General features: G+C 39.1%; 5 protein-coding genes across 12 annotated transcripts; 2 read left to right on the forward strand and 3 right to left on the reverse strand.

The window, feature by feature from the left end:
* Positions 1–8: 8 nt before the first annotated feature.
* LOC107266052 (pancreatic triacylglycerol lipase) lies at positions 9–1,972 on the reverse strand. Of its 3 annotated transcripts, XM_025083345.1 has the most exons (6): positions 1,837–1,972; positions 1,160–1,355; positions 939–1,087; positions 688–864; positions 332–607; positions 9–275 (listed from the first exon to the last, which is right to left on the reverse strand). In XM_025083345.1, the coding sequence occupies exons 2-6, from the start codon at positions 1,267–1,269 to the stop codon at positions 37–39; spliced, it is 951 nt and encodes a 316-aa protein (XP_024939113.1). In that variant the 5' UTR covers positions 1,270–1,355; positions 1,837–1,972; the 3' UTR covers positions 9–36. The 3 variants fall into 3 exon arrangements, with proteins under 3 accessions (XP_024939113.1, XP_015591656.1, XP_024939114.1); XM_015736170.2 differs by lacking the exon at positions 1,837–1,972 and having other exon boundaries at positions 1,160–1,764; XM_025083346.1 differs by lacking the exon at positions 1,837–1,972 and having other exon boundaries at positions 70–265; positions 1,160–1,764.
* Positions 1,869–3,823, reverse strand: LOC107266051 (F-box only protein 22). Of its 3 annotated transcripts, none has more exons than XM_015736168.2 (5): positions 3,668–3,823; positions 3,234–3,525; positions 2,938–3,155; positions 2,532–2,850; positions 1,869–2,448 (listed from the first exon to the last, which is right to left on the reverse strand). In XM_015736168.2, exons 2-5 carry the CDS (start codon positions 3,428–3,430, stop codon positions 2,001–2,003), a joined length of 1,182 nt encoding a protein of 393 aa, XP_015591654.1. In that variant the 5' UTR covers positions 3,431–3,525; positions 3,668–3,823; the 3' UTR covers positions 1,869–2,000. The 3 variants fall into 3 exon arrangements, with proteins under 3 accessions (XP_015591654.1, XP_015591653.1, XP_015591652.1); XM_015736167.2 differs by having other exon boundaries at positions 3,599–3,736; XM_015736166.2 differs by lacking the exon at positions 3,668–3,823 and having other exon boundaries at positions 3,234–3,660.
* Positions 3,824–7,538: 3,715 nt separating this feature from the next.
* On the forward strand, positions 7,539–10,860 carry LOC107266022 (zinc finger protein 502). Of its 2 annotated transcripts, XM_015736079.2 has the most exons (3): positions 7,539–7,939; positions 8,021–8,182; positions 8,248–10,860. In XM_015736079.2, the coding sequence occupies exons 1-3, from the start codon at positions 7,766–7,768 to the stop codon at positions 10,477–10,479; spliced, it is 2,568 nt and encodes an 855-aa protein (XP_015591565.1). In that variant the 5' UTR covers positions 7,539–7,765; the 3' UTR covers positions 10,480–10,860. The 2 variants fall into 2 exon arrangements, with proteins under 2 accessions (XP_015591565.1, XP_015591567.1); XM_015736081.2 differs by lacking the exon at positions 7,539–7,939 and having other exon boundaries at positions 8,050–8,186.
* Positions 10,861–11,234: 374 nt separating this feature from the next.
* LOC107266025 (sphingosine-1-phosphate phosphatase 2-like) lies at positions 11,235–13,751 on the forward strand. Its single transcript, XM_015736089.2, has 5 exons — positions 11,235–11,460; positions 11,599–12,079; positions 12,140–12,341; positions 12,498–12,722; positions 12,797–13,751. The coding sequence occupies exons 2-5, from the start codon at positions 11,614–11,616 to the stop codon at positions 13,212–13,214; spliced, it is 1,311 nt and encodes a 436-aa protein (XP_015591575.1). The 5' UTR covers positions 11,235–11,460; positions 11,599–11,613; the 3' UTR covers positions 13,215–13,751.
* LOC107266028 (PIH1 domain-containing protein 1) lies at positions 13,596–15,296 on the reverse strand. 3 transcript variants are annotated; one of them, XM_015736094.2, is made up of 7 exons: positions 15,138–15,296; positions 14,874–14,978; positions 14,716–14,803; positions 14,290–14,645; positions 13,959–14,213; positions 13,753–13,896; positions 13,596–13,680 (listed from the first exon to the last, which is right to left on the reverse strand). In XM_015736094.2, the coding sequence occupies exons 2-7, from the start codon at positions 14,934–14,936 to the stop codon at positions 13,645–13,647; spliced, it is 942 nt and encodes a 313-aa protein (XP_015591580.1). In that variant the 5' UTR covers positions 14,937–14,978; positions 15,138–15,296; the 3' UTR covers positions 13,596–13,644. The 3 variants fall into 3 exon arrangements, with proteins under 3 accessions (XP_015591580.1, XP_015591579.1, XP_024939053.1); XM_015736093.2 differs by having other exon boundaries at positions 15,134–15,296; XM_025083285.1 differs by lacking the exon at positions 15,138–15,296 and having other exon boundaries at positions 14,716–14,790; positions 14,874–15,019.
* Between the last annotated feature and the right edge of the window lie 101 nt (positions 15,297–15,397).

Raw genomic sequence — 15,397 nt, forward strand, 5'->3', positions numbered from 1 at the left:
TTGTTTATACCAATGATTGACCAGTTTCAGAAAGTATTAAACGTTATTGTCTTCAATTTCCGATATATACGAAAAGGGAGATTCGGATCTTGTACGTAGAAAGTAAGAACCATTGGCATTTCTGTCAACGTGCTCTCCCATGAGAACAGTCTCGGCCATTGCGCAGTCGCCTCTCATATATTTATCCCAGGTATCACACTTTGTGGCAACTAGTCCCGTCTTCGAGTTAATACTCTCAGTGAAGTAAAGATAGGAACGTCCATGACTACAGGCATCTGCAAATGTTGATTAGACTCTCGAAATATGCTGAAATTCAGTAAAAATAACTCACCCATCACTTCTGGAATACAACAACAACCGGGTTGCACTGCTGTTCCACCGTTGGGATAAAAATCTACTTGACCCAAAGGTTGCAAAAAACCAAGGACTCCTCCACAGGAGTGTATAATGTCAACGAATTCAGCATCCGAGGCATCTAGTCGACCCTCCTCCGTCGTGAAGATGTGGATTCCTGGCAAAGCTGGATCCAATCCAGTGACTCTACCAAGTTTCCCTGAAAATGTTGCAGCACCGGCATTTCCAGCAACGTGTGCTCCCAAGGAGTGTCCTGTTGTCACACGCAGAAGATGCAGTAGCGCAAAGGGTCTCAATGAAAATACGAGGCGAATTGAAGGAGAAAAAACTGACCTAAGAAATGAACATCCTGGGTCTTTAAACCAGTTTCAGTAACTAGGAAATCAATGAATTTTCCAGCATCCTTTCCAACTCTATCGGTATTTTTCATCGGTCCAAGATAGAAAGTGCTGGCAGCAAGTGGTTCCCAATCCACGAGGATGACGTTATAATCGTCGTGCGACAGATAAGCTAGACAAAAAACAATGAATTCACAATGATTGATCAAGTGTCAACTGATGAAATTGTCTCACGCATTCGCATACCGGATTTCATATTAACGATGCTAGACGTGAATGCACTAGATTTCCAACCGTGCGTGATCAGCTTGGTCTTTCGCGATGGAGAAAAGTTTGAGTTTTTTAAAGCTTCCGTATCGTTCGTGTACAAATTTTCTCCTTTTTCTGGTCCATCTCTTTTAATATACAGATCGAATTAGTTCGATATCAATTACTCTTTGCAAGTATAGTTTGTATTATTTTAGTACCGTGTATATAGTATATATGTAATTGGGAATGAATCAAAGACACCTCGAGCTTCATTATCGTCCACTCCTTTGAGTACAGCAACTTGTGGTTTTCCGTTTCCATCGGGCATGAAGATCCATTCTTCGCCATATCCATCGTACTTGCTGCGTAATCCGCTATTGGATACTTCAGATTTAACGTTGTACTGTATAACTGCTGCGAGAAGCAACGGTATATAAGATAAAGTCCCCACGGGCATTTTTTAAAACTATACGCGCTATTTTAAATTTATTGTAAAAAGACCACGTTAGTACTTAGTATTAGCGACTAACGAGCTGAGCGGAACCCTGGCGCGTGGGAGTTCTTATAAATCCGCACAATATCGAAAAAAAAGCATGAATACCTCTTGAGGTGGCCCAGTTTTTAGTTATTTATCTGCTGGTTGTTATCATGAATGCGGAAATACTGCCAAGTAGCGGCCGAGTAATGCTTCCACTACGATTACTCGCGGAGCCCTAACTTGCTCCCTAATCCTGATATTTGCATATCTTTTCCAACGTTTTGTGCTCCCTAACTTGAATTTAGTGATAATAATACCATAAACGTCGCATTTTCATTAAAAGTTAAAATATTTGATTTGATAGTCGTTTTACTGACCGTCCGATTCTATCAGGCGCTTATACAAAAATACACTTACAAAGAATGAATTGAATAAGGTTCGATGAGGAATACTTTAAATTCTAAATATATTATCATTTTATTTTCAAGTCACTTCACATTATGTAGCTATCATCCAGAACTCCTTACAGTTATGTATTTCACTTTAGAAAAATGTATAAAGATTCAGAAATCAGTCTGATTCTATCCATAGGATAGGATCATAAAGATAGTCGACCACTCATGTGTCACTAGTTGAGAAGAATCATTGTTAATAGTAGTCAGTCCGAATTCTCCGCTGCCAAAAGTACCCACGAGGGGTATATTAGGAAAGAGTTTCTTGAATATGCTCGATTCTACGTTTCGTTCGCTGTGCAATCGAACTCCACGCTGATAACAGGCGAGCATGAAACCTATTGTGTATTTTCTTAACTTTATGCAATCCTTTAGCTGCGACAGCTTAGCTTCTATTTGTTCTTTTGTTCTCTGTTGATCATCTATAACTATAGACCAGGTTGAGATGTCTGATCCACTGAAAGAAATGCCAGCTAAGCTCACGTTTACCAGACATTTATTATCCTTCCGATTGCAGATAGCTAATTCGGTGGCAATACCACCCCATACGGACAAGGGTTCTTTGGAAGTCTTACTTCTGTCAAACAAAAAAGTGTACCGATTAGAAAATTGGAAACTAAGCAGTTTTGCTTTTTTTTGCATATTATTTTTCAGTCTTACCGCTCAGAAACAAAGAATTGCAACATTCTGCTTATTATTCCTGAGCCTGCATCATTGGAAAATATTATTACAGCTTTCATGTCTTTGTCAAATTGTTGACTAAAGGGTCGCTTTCTATTTTTTGCAAACTGTTTAAAATTATGTGAGACTGCATGACTTGTTAATGTGAATGTCTTAATTTTAACATTTGGTACTTTTGGTAAAAAGAGGCATGAGACAGCATCATTATCACATTCAGCTTCAATCTGATTAGCTATCATTCCATGGTCACCAAATATAATACTCTTGCATTGAGTAGGTAAATAGGAACAGTAACAGCCTGAAAATAAAATTTCTCATCTGTACATTACAGTTGATAAGTGACCAACGAAACTGAACAAAGAAATAACAATTGAGCGTAGCATACCTGGACCTTTTTTACTCATAATCCTAGATTCACATACAATACGACTATTGATTGTGCTAACTCCAAATACCAATCCAACTATCGGTTGGATATTAATGTGCTTTACAATAGAAAGCCCAAGGGTCTTCCCTTTTTCTTCTAACTTACTAATATGTACCATGAAACAATCAGGCCAGAGTCTTGTCTTCTTTTCATCACTCGCTGCTCCTTGCCACAATCTGAAATGCCAATGGAGAACAATATTCTGCAGGTAGAGACTAGTTCCTTGTGCAAAAGTACATCCCAAATACTTCTACCTGCAAACCATAGCTGCACTCGTTAAATCCTTGCCATTCAAGTGTCTAAATATGATTCGCAAAACGTCATAACTCATCCATCTTTCGCTGTCAGATGTAATTGAATCTTCGTTCGTTCTCTTTGATTTCTGCTTTTGTGACCGTTTTGCGACTTTTCGTATATCTTTCTTGGCAGTCCTCTTCGATGTGTTCTCCATTGTTGGCTCGGGTTTTATCGTTACACATGTATCGCGTACGGGATAGTCGTACACGTTCGAAACGTTCAATCAACAAACAGTCTGACAGCCAGTCACTGTACATACAAAAGCTAAACGTGTAATACCTGTCAGGTAGTCGTTCAGCTCCATACAGGATCAGATCTATACCATCTATGCCTGGACTAGCCTGGACCACGATTGACAACTGTAGACTGTTGTGAATATAGAGATACATACCAGAGATGAGTAAGGAGATGCACAACGCTACGGTTTTAGGCGATACCAAAAGCATGGCGCTGAATCCCAGCGGCGAGTCCGGAAGTAGAGTTACGTGATCATAGTCTCCGTCCATAATGCGGATCCCGTCGTAGCCGAACTAACCGCGATCACGAACGTGTAGCTTGCCGGGCAGAGTCCTCCGCTACTTATCGCTGGTTCCCAAAGCAACACTTAGAACGAGACAGCTCATCGGATATAGCCTAAATACTTTTTTTCTTTGCAATCCTAAATTCGATCGCACAGTGTAAGCTCGGTAAGTTTAATATGACAAAAGCAAGCAATTCATGCCTGCCTGCACTGAAGCGTATGATGCCACCAGCATATTTAATACATATTTTAACGATGTTGCGTAGCAGAACGATTGTTAAAACCTATCAGGAACTATAGAACTCCTTGAGAACTATTTAAAAAGCCGAAAATAATGTTTCAACAATAGGCTTTTTAAAAAATTGTCGAGGAGTTCTATAGTTCCTGATAGGTTTTAACAATAGTTCTGCGTGGTCCTATGGCAATTCTATCTGTGCCAGCCTCTTCTATGGACCATTCTGAGTTTCTGCGCTATGGGATCCTTAAAAATTTCAACGAGAAAACCGTAGATTGAACCGTTTGCGCGATACAGCCCGCCGAAGGTGAAGTTTCGCGTATCTTCAGAATCCAAGAACGGGGATTCCTTGTACGTGACCCTATCTTTGACTTTTGACATTGTTCTTATATAATTAATAAATTGGGAGTACTCACCGGAGCTGGTGCAGCTAATCCGAGAAGGCCGAGAACCGTATCCAGAGAACACTCGGGTGGGCACTTCACTAGGTCACAGCACTACACGTCCGGAACACGCTCGAGAAATCCATAGAATTTCTTGGATATCGCGAAAGAAACGCGAGAACTACACGAGCGAGAACTTTCCATGCCGTAGCGAAACACAGATGGAAAGAGATGTATTCGCGACGCACTTACTCAAACGTATCAAGTCACTACGTCACACTTTTTTTCGTAAATGAAGGTAAAGGATAAAGAGTATAGAAAGAGACGTTTCGCGACGCACTACGTCACACTTTTTGTTCGTAAACGAAGGTGAAGGATAAAGAGTATAGAAAAAGATGGCATGAAATGGGCTGAAGGCCCGAAGAGATTAAAAGAGATGATTTTGATGATACTGATAGGGAATGGTTGTTACAGACATGACACTTGACCGGGGACAAGCGCGATGGACCGGATTAAGCAGGCTAGGGTGCGAAATACACGCTATCGGGCCCAACCCCCACGGACAACGGAGGTCCGGCTAACAGATACCGAAGTAACAGCGGACTGCTGTGACGCAAGAGCTTAAAGGGCCGCGAAGCGGCTTCCGACCTTCGACAGACTTTGGTCGCGGACACAAAGCATTGACAAACATGAGTACAAGACTTTGAACAACATGAGCATATGTGAGACAAAGAATCGATGAATGTATCATAACTGCGATGTATTTGCGGGGAGAGGGGAAGGGGGATGGAAGACCGGCAAAACGCGGCTTCCAAGAGGTCGGCTCTCGAAAGACTGACCTCTGCACCAATAATACATTCTTTGTATACCACTGTGTACCCCCTCCCCCCGCTCGATTACTCCTTGGCAAAAGTGATGCCCCCCTACGACAGGTTTGTCAATTACAACTCGTAGAGGGTTCGTCAACGATGCTCTCGAGTGACGATGCAGGCTGATCGGTGCACGGCAATTGTTCGCATTTCAGGATATCGTTGACGCACCCTGTAATGCTCCTAAAGCGTACGTTTCATTAGTACAGCAGGGCTCTAAGTGCGTCTCTCTCGCACGCATACGGATTAATACACTTTTTCCACTACTTATAACTATACTACCTTTAACTTATAACTATACTACCTATAACTTTTTTGAAAAACTCAAAAAAATGGTGTCTAGACACTGTACCATCTACGTACTTATCTTGAATTTAAAAAACAACTGTGACGGTGTAAACTATGAAACGCAGTGGAGATGTATTTACCGAAGCTGGTGCAGCTAATCCGTGAAGGCCAAAAAGTGCATCCAGAAGACACTCAGGTGGGCACTGCACTAGGACACAGCACTGCATTTCCAGAACACTCACAGAAAATCCATAGAATTTCCTGGATATCGCGAGAGCAACGCGAGAAGTATACGAGCAATAACTTTCTGTACCGTTTTGAAACACAGCTAGAAAAATTATCAACGAGACAGACTGCTTTGATGATAGCCAAATTCGAGAACTAGTCATTCTGATTATCTAATTGGTCGAGATCCTTATAGCCGATAACTCTTCCTTTCCCTCATGCCGTCCCTTTGAATCAAGTGATGAGCGTTCCTTAGCAAATCGGTACGTAGCATTTGGAAATCCTCCACGGCGGCTTCCCCAGGACATTGGACGACAGCTGGGTACCACATCTTTAACTCGGGCAGGAGGTTCCTCCCCTTATCGTAATGAAACCTTATCTCCGCCCGCTCTACAGCCCTTTGCCTATCTCCAGCGGGGCGCCGGCATCTCACCCGAACTTCTGCCGGTCAGTGGAGACGTCTCCGTCGGTTACTGTCGTCTGCCGGGCAACTCGCTACGTCGAGACTGCCTCCCCACGGCAGATTCGAGCACCTGGACGTCAACTAAACAATAACGAAATCTTACGAGAGCATTGGTATACCTATACGAATCAACCCGAGAGCGCAGCTTTGAGATGGAGAACGTTATCTGTATCGGTAGCCGGAGTCGCCTTGTGACCGTGACTTGAAAAATCACGGCACAACAGTTACCCATGTACCAGCGTATAAATACATCTAAAATAATTGTGTGTAGTGTATTGCGCTAAGTATTTTATATAAATGTTAAGTAATAAAGTGAATTTATGGGAACAATAATTGATTGATATTTATTAGCCTCCTCGGCTATTTTTGTACATAAATTACATTAATCGAGTACATAACATTTACTTAACTAACGATACAACATAATCTTTTAACATTCTTTTAAATTGTTCTATTCTCTCGCACCTTTTAACTTCATTTGGCTGGCTTTCAGTGTTGTTTTCAGATTGTGCTTCAAACAGTTCCGAAATAGTTCTCATTAGTACTCAATGTTGGGACCATAGTCCCGCTTGGAACTATTGTTAAATCATGATGGAAGCTAGCACCGCATCGCTGCACTCCTTAACACAGGCAGGCATAAGGTGCTGGCTTTTGTCTTAGTGAATCTTATCGAGCTTACACTGTACATTTGAATTTAAGGTTACAAAGAAAAATATTTAGGCAATATCTGATAAGCGGCCTCTCTCTAAGGGTTGCTCCTTTTAACTTCATTTGGCTGGCTTTCAGTGTTGTTTTCAGATTGTGCTTCAAACAGTTCCGAAATAGTTCTCATTAGTACTCAATGTTGGGACCATAGTCCCGCTTGGAACTATTGTTAAATCATGATGGAAGCTAGCACCGCATCGCTGCACTCCTTAACACAGGCAGGCATAAGGTGCTGGCTTTTGTCTTAGTGAATCTTATCGAGCTTACACTGTACATTTGAATTTAAGGTTACAAAGAAAAATATTTAGGCAATATCTGATAAGCGGCCTCTCTCTAAGGGTTGCTCTGGGAATCAGTTGTAAGTTGTGGAGAATCTCTGCCCGCCAGGCTACCCGTTCGTGATCACGTTCAGTTCGGCTACGACGGGATATACATTATCAACGGAGGCGATGATCACAAAATTCTATTCCCGGACTCGCCGTTACGATTTAGCGCCATGTTTTTGGTATCGCCTAAAACCGTAGCGTTGTGCATCTCCCTACTGATCTCTGTACATACATAACGGGAGTCAAGCTGCGAATGAGGACGGGAGATGCACGTCGTAGCGATGCGGTCGTTCTCATGAAAACTCTCTGGAAAGCTGGGGGAAGGTAGGAAGAAGGAACGTTGAGAAAAAGAACACCGAAGAACACGACAGTATGGCTCGACGATGACATCACGTCAAAACTTACTTTTGTCGTAGGGGGTCAGGGTCCTTGTATTTATTTCTTTGAACTGCCTCGAGTGACTAGGACACCTAGGATGGATACAGAAAAGAAAAGGAGTGTTGAATCATCTCAAACGGATCGACTTTGCCGGGTTTGTCTTGTAGCCGAGCAAAATAACCAATGTATTTTTCAAGTAAACGAGAATGACCCCAAAAACGAGAGTGCACTCGACATGCTGCAAAAATTGCACATTTATGGGGGCATTGAGGTCAGTGAATGAACTTTTCGAAAATGTTATAAGTCTGGATTTTTTCTTAGTGTTATCATAAAATATTTTCTTTGATTTTAGGTCCTGAAGGATGATGGTCTACCTCCATGGATTTGTACTAATTGTATTTCTAAGATTAATGCAGCACATGAACTTAGAATGCAATGCCAGAAGGCAGATGAAAAGTTAAGGGAATTGTTTGGAAAACCTGTCAAAAAGTACACCACTGACAAGGTTCAAACAGTAGGTATAATATTTTAAAAGAATTCTTGTTTAAGGTAGAAACATTACTCTTTATTTCTTTACAGGATCAATGTTGTCAGACAGATGCTTACTGTTCCGAAGGTATTATTAAATTGGAACAAGATTCAATGGCAGGATATGGAAATAATAGAATCTCCAAAAGCATTCTACATCTCACTAATACTAATGATAATATTATAGAAAGTAATTGTATCTCAACTAAACATTTTGATAATATTAAAGTCAGTAATACAGCACTCTTGGCAGATGTTAAAGTAGAAATGACACAGCTACATAAAGAGAGATTGCCATTCAAAAGGGAAACCTACCGTACAAGGAGAATCTCAATGTTTAAACGAATGACTTCTATGGAAAACTTAAAAAACTTCAAAGAGAGACAGAGACAGTACATCAAAAAGAATGTAAATACAAAGCATGACTCTGCTGATACAGATTCAGCATTGCCTGGTGTTACATATATCAGAGCACAGAGAATTGCTAACATAGATTCTGATTTGGCTTACAAATGCACCAAGTGTAACAGGTCTTATTCGAGCAAGAAATCTTTGGACAGGCACTTTCTAACACATAACGATAAAAAGTACAAGTGTGAGAAATGTGATAAGCAATTTTTTAGACTCGACAAATTACTGGAACATGGTAAACTGCACGAGTTCAAGGAGAAACCTAAGCCGGTGCGCTGTAGCATCTGTGATAAGAATTTCCGCAAGACAGACACGATGGTGAGACATCTGAACGTTCACAAAAAGGCAAATCCAAAAGAAGTGTTTGCTATCCTTAAGGATATAAGGGATAAGAGAAAGTTGGAGAATAGTTTAAATTTTCTTTGCGAGGAAGACATCAAGAAGGAAACAAATCAAAACGAAGAGAGTTGCCTTGGGAAGGAACTTAGAAAACGTGGATCGACATCCAACGAGGATCAGGATTACAATCCAGATTCTTCAAATTCAGAGTCTAACAGTGAAAGCGATTCTGATTCAGGTGACGATAGCTCCTTTCATCGTTGTAAACACTGCGCCAAGTGCTGCTCTTCGGAGAAGGCATTGCAGAGGCATTTACGCGTGCACCAAGAAAAAAAATATGTCTGCAACGTATGCAACATGAAGTTCTTTAGGGAAGACAGATTAAAAAGTCACAGAGAGAGGTACAGTCACGACGAGGACAAAGCTTGTTTAGAGTTACAGAAGCCACCTGATGATAAATCAGCAATCAAGTTAATAAATAGTTGGATCCGAGAAGAGCTAGACTCTGACAACGAGGGTAAGGGCTTTCCTTGCAAAATTTGTGGTAAATCATACGTGACTAAGAAATCTTTACTAAAGCATAAAGCTAATGCTCATGAGAGCCAAGAGGGTTGCTGTAGCAGCTGTGGGCAGGATTGCAACTGCTCAGAGAAGTCGAAAGAGCCGGAGAAGCGAATGGAGAAGCTCAAACCATATACCTGCGACGAATGCAATAAATCTTTCGAGAAGGAAACAAAACTTCAGAAACACGTCCGGATCCACGAAAGAGCAAAAGAGCAACAAGACTCAAATTTTAAGCGCTTCCTCTGTCACATTTGCAGCAAGACATTCAGGCAGAATACAGGACTGATGTTTCACATGAGAACGCACACGGGTTACAAGCCGCACGTGTGCAAATATTGCGGACGTGGTTTCACCTCGAATTCGAATTGCATAAATCACGAGAGGACGCACACCGGCGACAGGCCATTTGTCTGCCACTTTTGCAGCGCTGCATTTGCAAAATCTTGCACCCTTAAGGCGCATATAACTACCCACACTGGTGAAGCGAATTATCATTGCAAAACCTGCGGAAAATCATTTAGGAGACTAAAATATCTAAAAGAACATCGGTTTACGCATACTGGCGAAAAGCCGTATGCTTGTAAAATCTGCGGCACTGCCTATAGTCACTCCGGAAGTCTCTTTGTACACGAGAAAAAGTGCAAGGCACAGTACAACAGTTATCAAACATTGCCTCCACAAAACACACAAAATTACTGCCAAGCACAAGCGGCCTGCACCACTTCACCTGCGGTGGCGCCAATAATATCAACTCTACCGGCATCTCATCATTTGGTAAATATTAATAACAGCTTGGGCCGTCAAGTTAATAAAAATTATATGGAGAGTATGCAAAGAATGAGCGCACATGCAGTGGCTGCAGCTGCAGTCGGAAATCCATCCTTGCACATGCACTCCAATTCGGACGTCTCAGACATGGCGTCTGCAGTCAGAAATTTTGCTATTATCGGGCAGATGTTTCATTCTTAAAAAAAAAGTGAGAATAAGAACTTTTTTATTCAAGAGAACCCAAACCCTACTGTGATAAATATTTGTTCTCGTAACCTGTGGCATTTTTCGCATTCGTTAATATCTTGCAAAACTCTGGGGCGCAATTAACTCCAAGTTATCACTTAATCGAAAGTGTGTAATCCTTTTTCTACAATAATTATTATGCGCAAGTAATATACTGTGTATCGAATAGAAAATACTATAGAGAACGATATTTTATAATTAGATATTCAGTTAATATTTTATTAGATATTGTATGATGAAAATATGATGAGGGTATGTAATGGTCAAATGAAAATTCCCAATACCTTTGTCGCACCGATTTCGACCGAAAATAAATTTTATAATCGTTGTACATAATTAATGTATAACTCACAATATAACATTAACCCACAATGCGTTCGCCTACAGAATAAATGGATTTAATCCATTTTTTTTTAAGTACACTGCTGGCTACGTTCTGAAACTCACTGCCAGTAATACGATTATCGTCTTATCCATGTTTATCTGCATATAAGTAAATGAAATACAATTATGCTCTCACAGTATGGGCCGCGAATTTTTACCTGTTTTGAATGTTCTAACAATTTTTATTAGACCATAGATTTCACTTTTTTTTCTTCTATTTAATTTGTACCATCCTTATCGACAATATTACATCGCACTATTGAGTATTAGCCCTGAAATTTTTTGAAGATTTTTATAACTAGGCTAGTCGAATTTTTTATCGCTCACTCGTGGCCAGTGTGGCAAATGGCGTTAATTCGCGTGAACCGCATTCGTGCCGCAGTAGAAAATAACTTTAGAATTTACGTCAAAACATTCTGTCGCACTGGCATTTCAATTCTAATTAATTTCTAACTTTTTCTTCTATCGAACACATTCAACAGTACCATTGCCCTTTTACTTAATATCCCGTCGAACATAATTTCTCTATTGGAAGAATAACCTTATAGCAAGGTAAGTTGGCAAGTGCACTGTATTTATGAGTTGCTTAACTGATGTCTAATAAAATTTCACTTATCGAGATTTCTTCATCATTAGCTGATCGCTTTCTTTGTTGACACACATTTTGATTATTCGTCATTATTGATCAAGGTACAAGGATTAAAAATGGCAAAAACTATAGAGTATTTGAAGGATCCACACTTGGTTGCAAGAATTCAAGAATTCTTTGGCATTAAAATATGCTATGACAAAGATACTGGTCAATATGAAACTAGTGAGAAGAGTGACCAGGATGAATCTTACAGTGAAGAGTCAAGGAGTAATGAACACAGCGAGAGTGATTCAAAGGGTAAAGAGAATGGATATGGTGTGAATCGTTCAGACTCAAATGGTTATGTCAGTAGAAGAAAAAATGAAAGTACCTTGAGTGACGAGGAAACTGTGTCAGGTTCTGATTCTGAAAAGCTATGTTACGTAATCACAAATTACTTTTGGTATTATTTATTTCTCTTTGGTACTGAACTGGGCGATGAAATCTTTTACTCTGCATTCATACCATTTTGGTTTTGGAATATCGATGGTGCAGTGGGACGAAGAGTTGTTCTAGTCTGGGCTGTCATTATGACAATTGGTAAGTCTTGACTGTATCATAACAAATTTTATACCTATTTAAGTGAATTATCTTTAACAGGCCAAGCACTTAAAGACATCCTTTGTTGGCCAAGACCTGCATGCCCACCCGCAATCCGTTTGCAAAATAAATGGTCTCAGGAATATGGAATGCCATCGACACATGCCATGATCGGTGTATCAATCCCATTCAGTGTAGTGTTGTTTACCATGAATAGATATATCTACTCGTTTCCCACAGGCTGTGCTGTCGCATTTTTATGGTAAGCTATTTCTTATCAGGTCATTTAATAATTTTTCAAATATATAGTCATTGATCATGATGATAATTAGTATAGATCAAAGTTCGTCATTAATATTTTCCTCAAGTCTCAATGAACAATTCGTAATCTCGATGTACTGTGAATACATAATTTTAGGTGTACATTAGTTTGCACCAGCAGACTTTATTTAGGTATGCATACGGTGTTGGACGTAATCGTTGGACTGGCACTAGCCATTTTATTGATGCTACCGCTAGTACCTTTGGTAGACTTCATGGACTTCTACTTTCTCACCAATGATTGGGCACTGGTTGCCTTAATCGCGATAACAATTGCTACTATTGTTTACTATCCCTGCAGTGATAGGTGGACGCCGACCAGGTAAATACCATTATTCAATCAAATATATTGCCTCTCTAATAAAATTATTATATGCTATTCGTATCTTTGATTAGAGGAGACACAACTATGGTCGTATCCGTAACTGCTGGAGTTCATTTCGGTGCCTGGCTTAACTACAGAACTGGAGCTTTATCAGCGCCTCCTTTACCACCACCCTATAATGTAATATGGCCCTCATATCCCATGCTAGGTCGCACAGTTTTAAGAACAATACTCGGATTTTGCTGCGTTATTGCAACCAAAGCTGTATGCAAATCTTTGAGTTATGCAACGATGTGTGCCATACTCAAAGTCAACTCTAAGGAACTGATGAATAGTGATAATTGCTTGGAGAATAGAAATAAGGTTCTTGTCGATTTAGTTTACAAGTATATCACTTGCTTCATGATTGGCTTGAACACCGTGTACCTGTTACCCAATGTTTTCACGATGATCGGCATCGAAAGACCCACCTTTTACACGGAGATGTAAATAGTGTCGAATTCGTTAGTCTGTTGCATTTGGACAAGAATACGGCTTAATAGATTACGTATAGAGCAATACATATAAATAGGTATGAAATAATTTATACACTTTTATACGTTTCCAGTTAATTAATTGCGTTTATGACCAGTGATGATTTATTGTGTTCGGTATTAGTCAAGCAGATATTAAGACGTTTTCAATTATGGTTGCACACATCATTCCATTAGGACTTTTAGAGATTCTGTAATATATATTTTCAATTTGCCTCAGTTATTGTGATCATATCATATTGTAATCAAAAGAATCGCTATTGATTCCAACTAATCTAGTAATATTAATATGATACTGTTGGGAGATGGCGACATGTTGGTAAATGATAAGATAATAGAGATTTAATAATTTTTATTAAATATTAAATTTATGGTACAATTACAACTTACTCATGAGCAACCGGCATGTTCAATTGCAAAATCTGAAAATGAAATATGATGTTAATGTCTAATAGCTTTTAATATAATTAAATAATTACGATTGAAAACCTTACTCCAACGTCTTTGTCCAGTATAGCTGATACTTTTTCTTGCTCTATTGAGTAAGGCACAAAGATGTCAATTAAATATCCAATTTTTCGAGCCTCTACCATTATACGGTCTTCACCAACATCAACAGCAATATCATCAGCGGAAATCTAGAAAAAATAAAATGACTAATGATTCTGATTTTTTTTCCTATATCTGTCTATTGACTTACCAAGCTTTTAATCTTAAATTTGCCAATAAGTCTCTTCGGCTTTCCTTCCTTTGGTTCACGTAAAATAATATAATCAGGTGTTGGAGTAACTCGTGACTTTGATTCGCGTGATTCTTCAATAGGTTTTGAAGTAGATATTTTGGTTTGTGATACAGAGGTAGAATTTATGCTAGGGAGTTCTTCAATCAATGGCGCACGCATAGCTTTTTTGACTTCCCGTTTTTCAATCCGGTGATCTTGCAGTCTTCCCAGTACCTGATTGCCATGTTATAATATATATTAATATAAAAAAGAAATAAATCATTTGTATGATAAGTGTAAAGCAACGTACCTTCCGATTCTTCAATACAGTATAATTTTTTAATTCAATATCCTTGTCGAACTTTTGAGAAACTCCTTGTATAATAACAGCAATTGTAAAAGACCAAAAGAGTCTACTCTTCTCGGATTTTTCAAAGTATGTTGTATTTATTGCTATGTCGTAAGCCAAACACGGTGCACCAGATTTATCAACTTCAGTCTTCTCCTGTCCAATGCTCATTGGAATACAATAAGATGGATTCTCATCTTCCATTAATTCAATCAATTTTGTCTCTGATATATCATCAGGTGGTGGTATCTCTGTTGTTTGACAAATATTTAGGAATATCTTCTCACCACTGGATGTTTTTGTCTTTACACATGCACCTATGACGACATGTTACTTGTGAAAATTTATATATAAAATAGCTATGTCAAATTATCATCATCCAAATACCAGGTATCGGTTTTATTACAACGGAAGGTCTTTCTGGTTTATTCATAGTTTTTAGCATCTCCGTAAATTCATCTTCTACCTTACTTTCCTGTAATACAGTCGATTTACACAGGTTATGGATAACTCTAAGTAAAATGTAAATATTATAATCCTCTCACCGTTAATAATAAATTTTGGTTTATAATTGATTCGTCAATATCAAGTAGTATATTATTCGCCATGGTATTCTTTAAAAAGTGTTAACTCTCTTCTCCCACTATATTCTGCAAGTAATCACAAACAACGTGTTAATCGCGCAAAATATTGAGCGCTGCTATCGGCCAACTAACTTGTTGAGAAAGTATCGCAGCGTAATCAGAATAGTCGATAAATTGTCAATTATTAGTACTCGATAAACATATTAACTGGTATCCTTTACCTACAATTTTCACGATGTCCGTCGATGAGGATGAGATTATAGATATTTATACTATTCTGAAATTTAAAAGTGAAAAGCTAAACTAGCTGAGTCGAACATGTACGTTGATCCCTTTAAAAATGTCTACTTCGACTAGTATATATGATTTTACACTCTCCTTTATCATTCTCAAATTCCTACAATGGCAAATACGTAACACAATCTAATGATCGATTAGCTTTATGTTGCATTAGACATTGAACGCAATAATCATGAACAATAAAG

This window comes from Cephus cinctus, unplaced genomic scaffold (assembly GCF_000341935.2).
Source record: "Cephus cinctus unplaced genomic scaffold, Ccin1 Ccin1_scaffold0280, whole genome shotgun sequence".
NCBI classification, from domain to species: Eukaryota; Metazoa; Arthropoda; class Insecta; order Hymenoptera; family Cephidae; genus Cephus; species Cephus cinctus.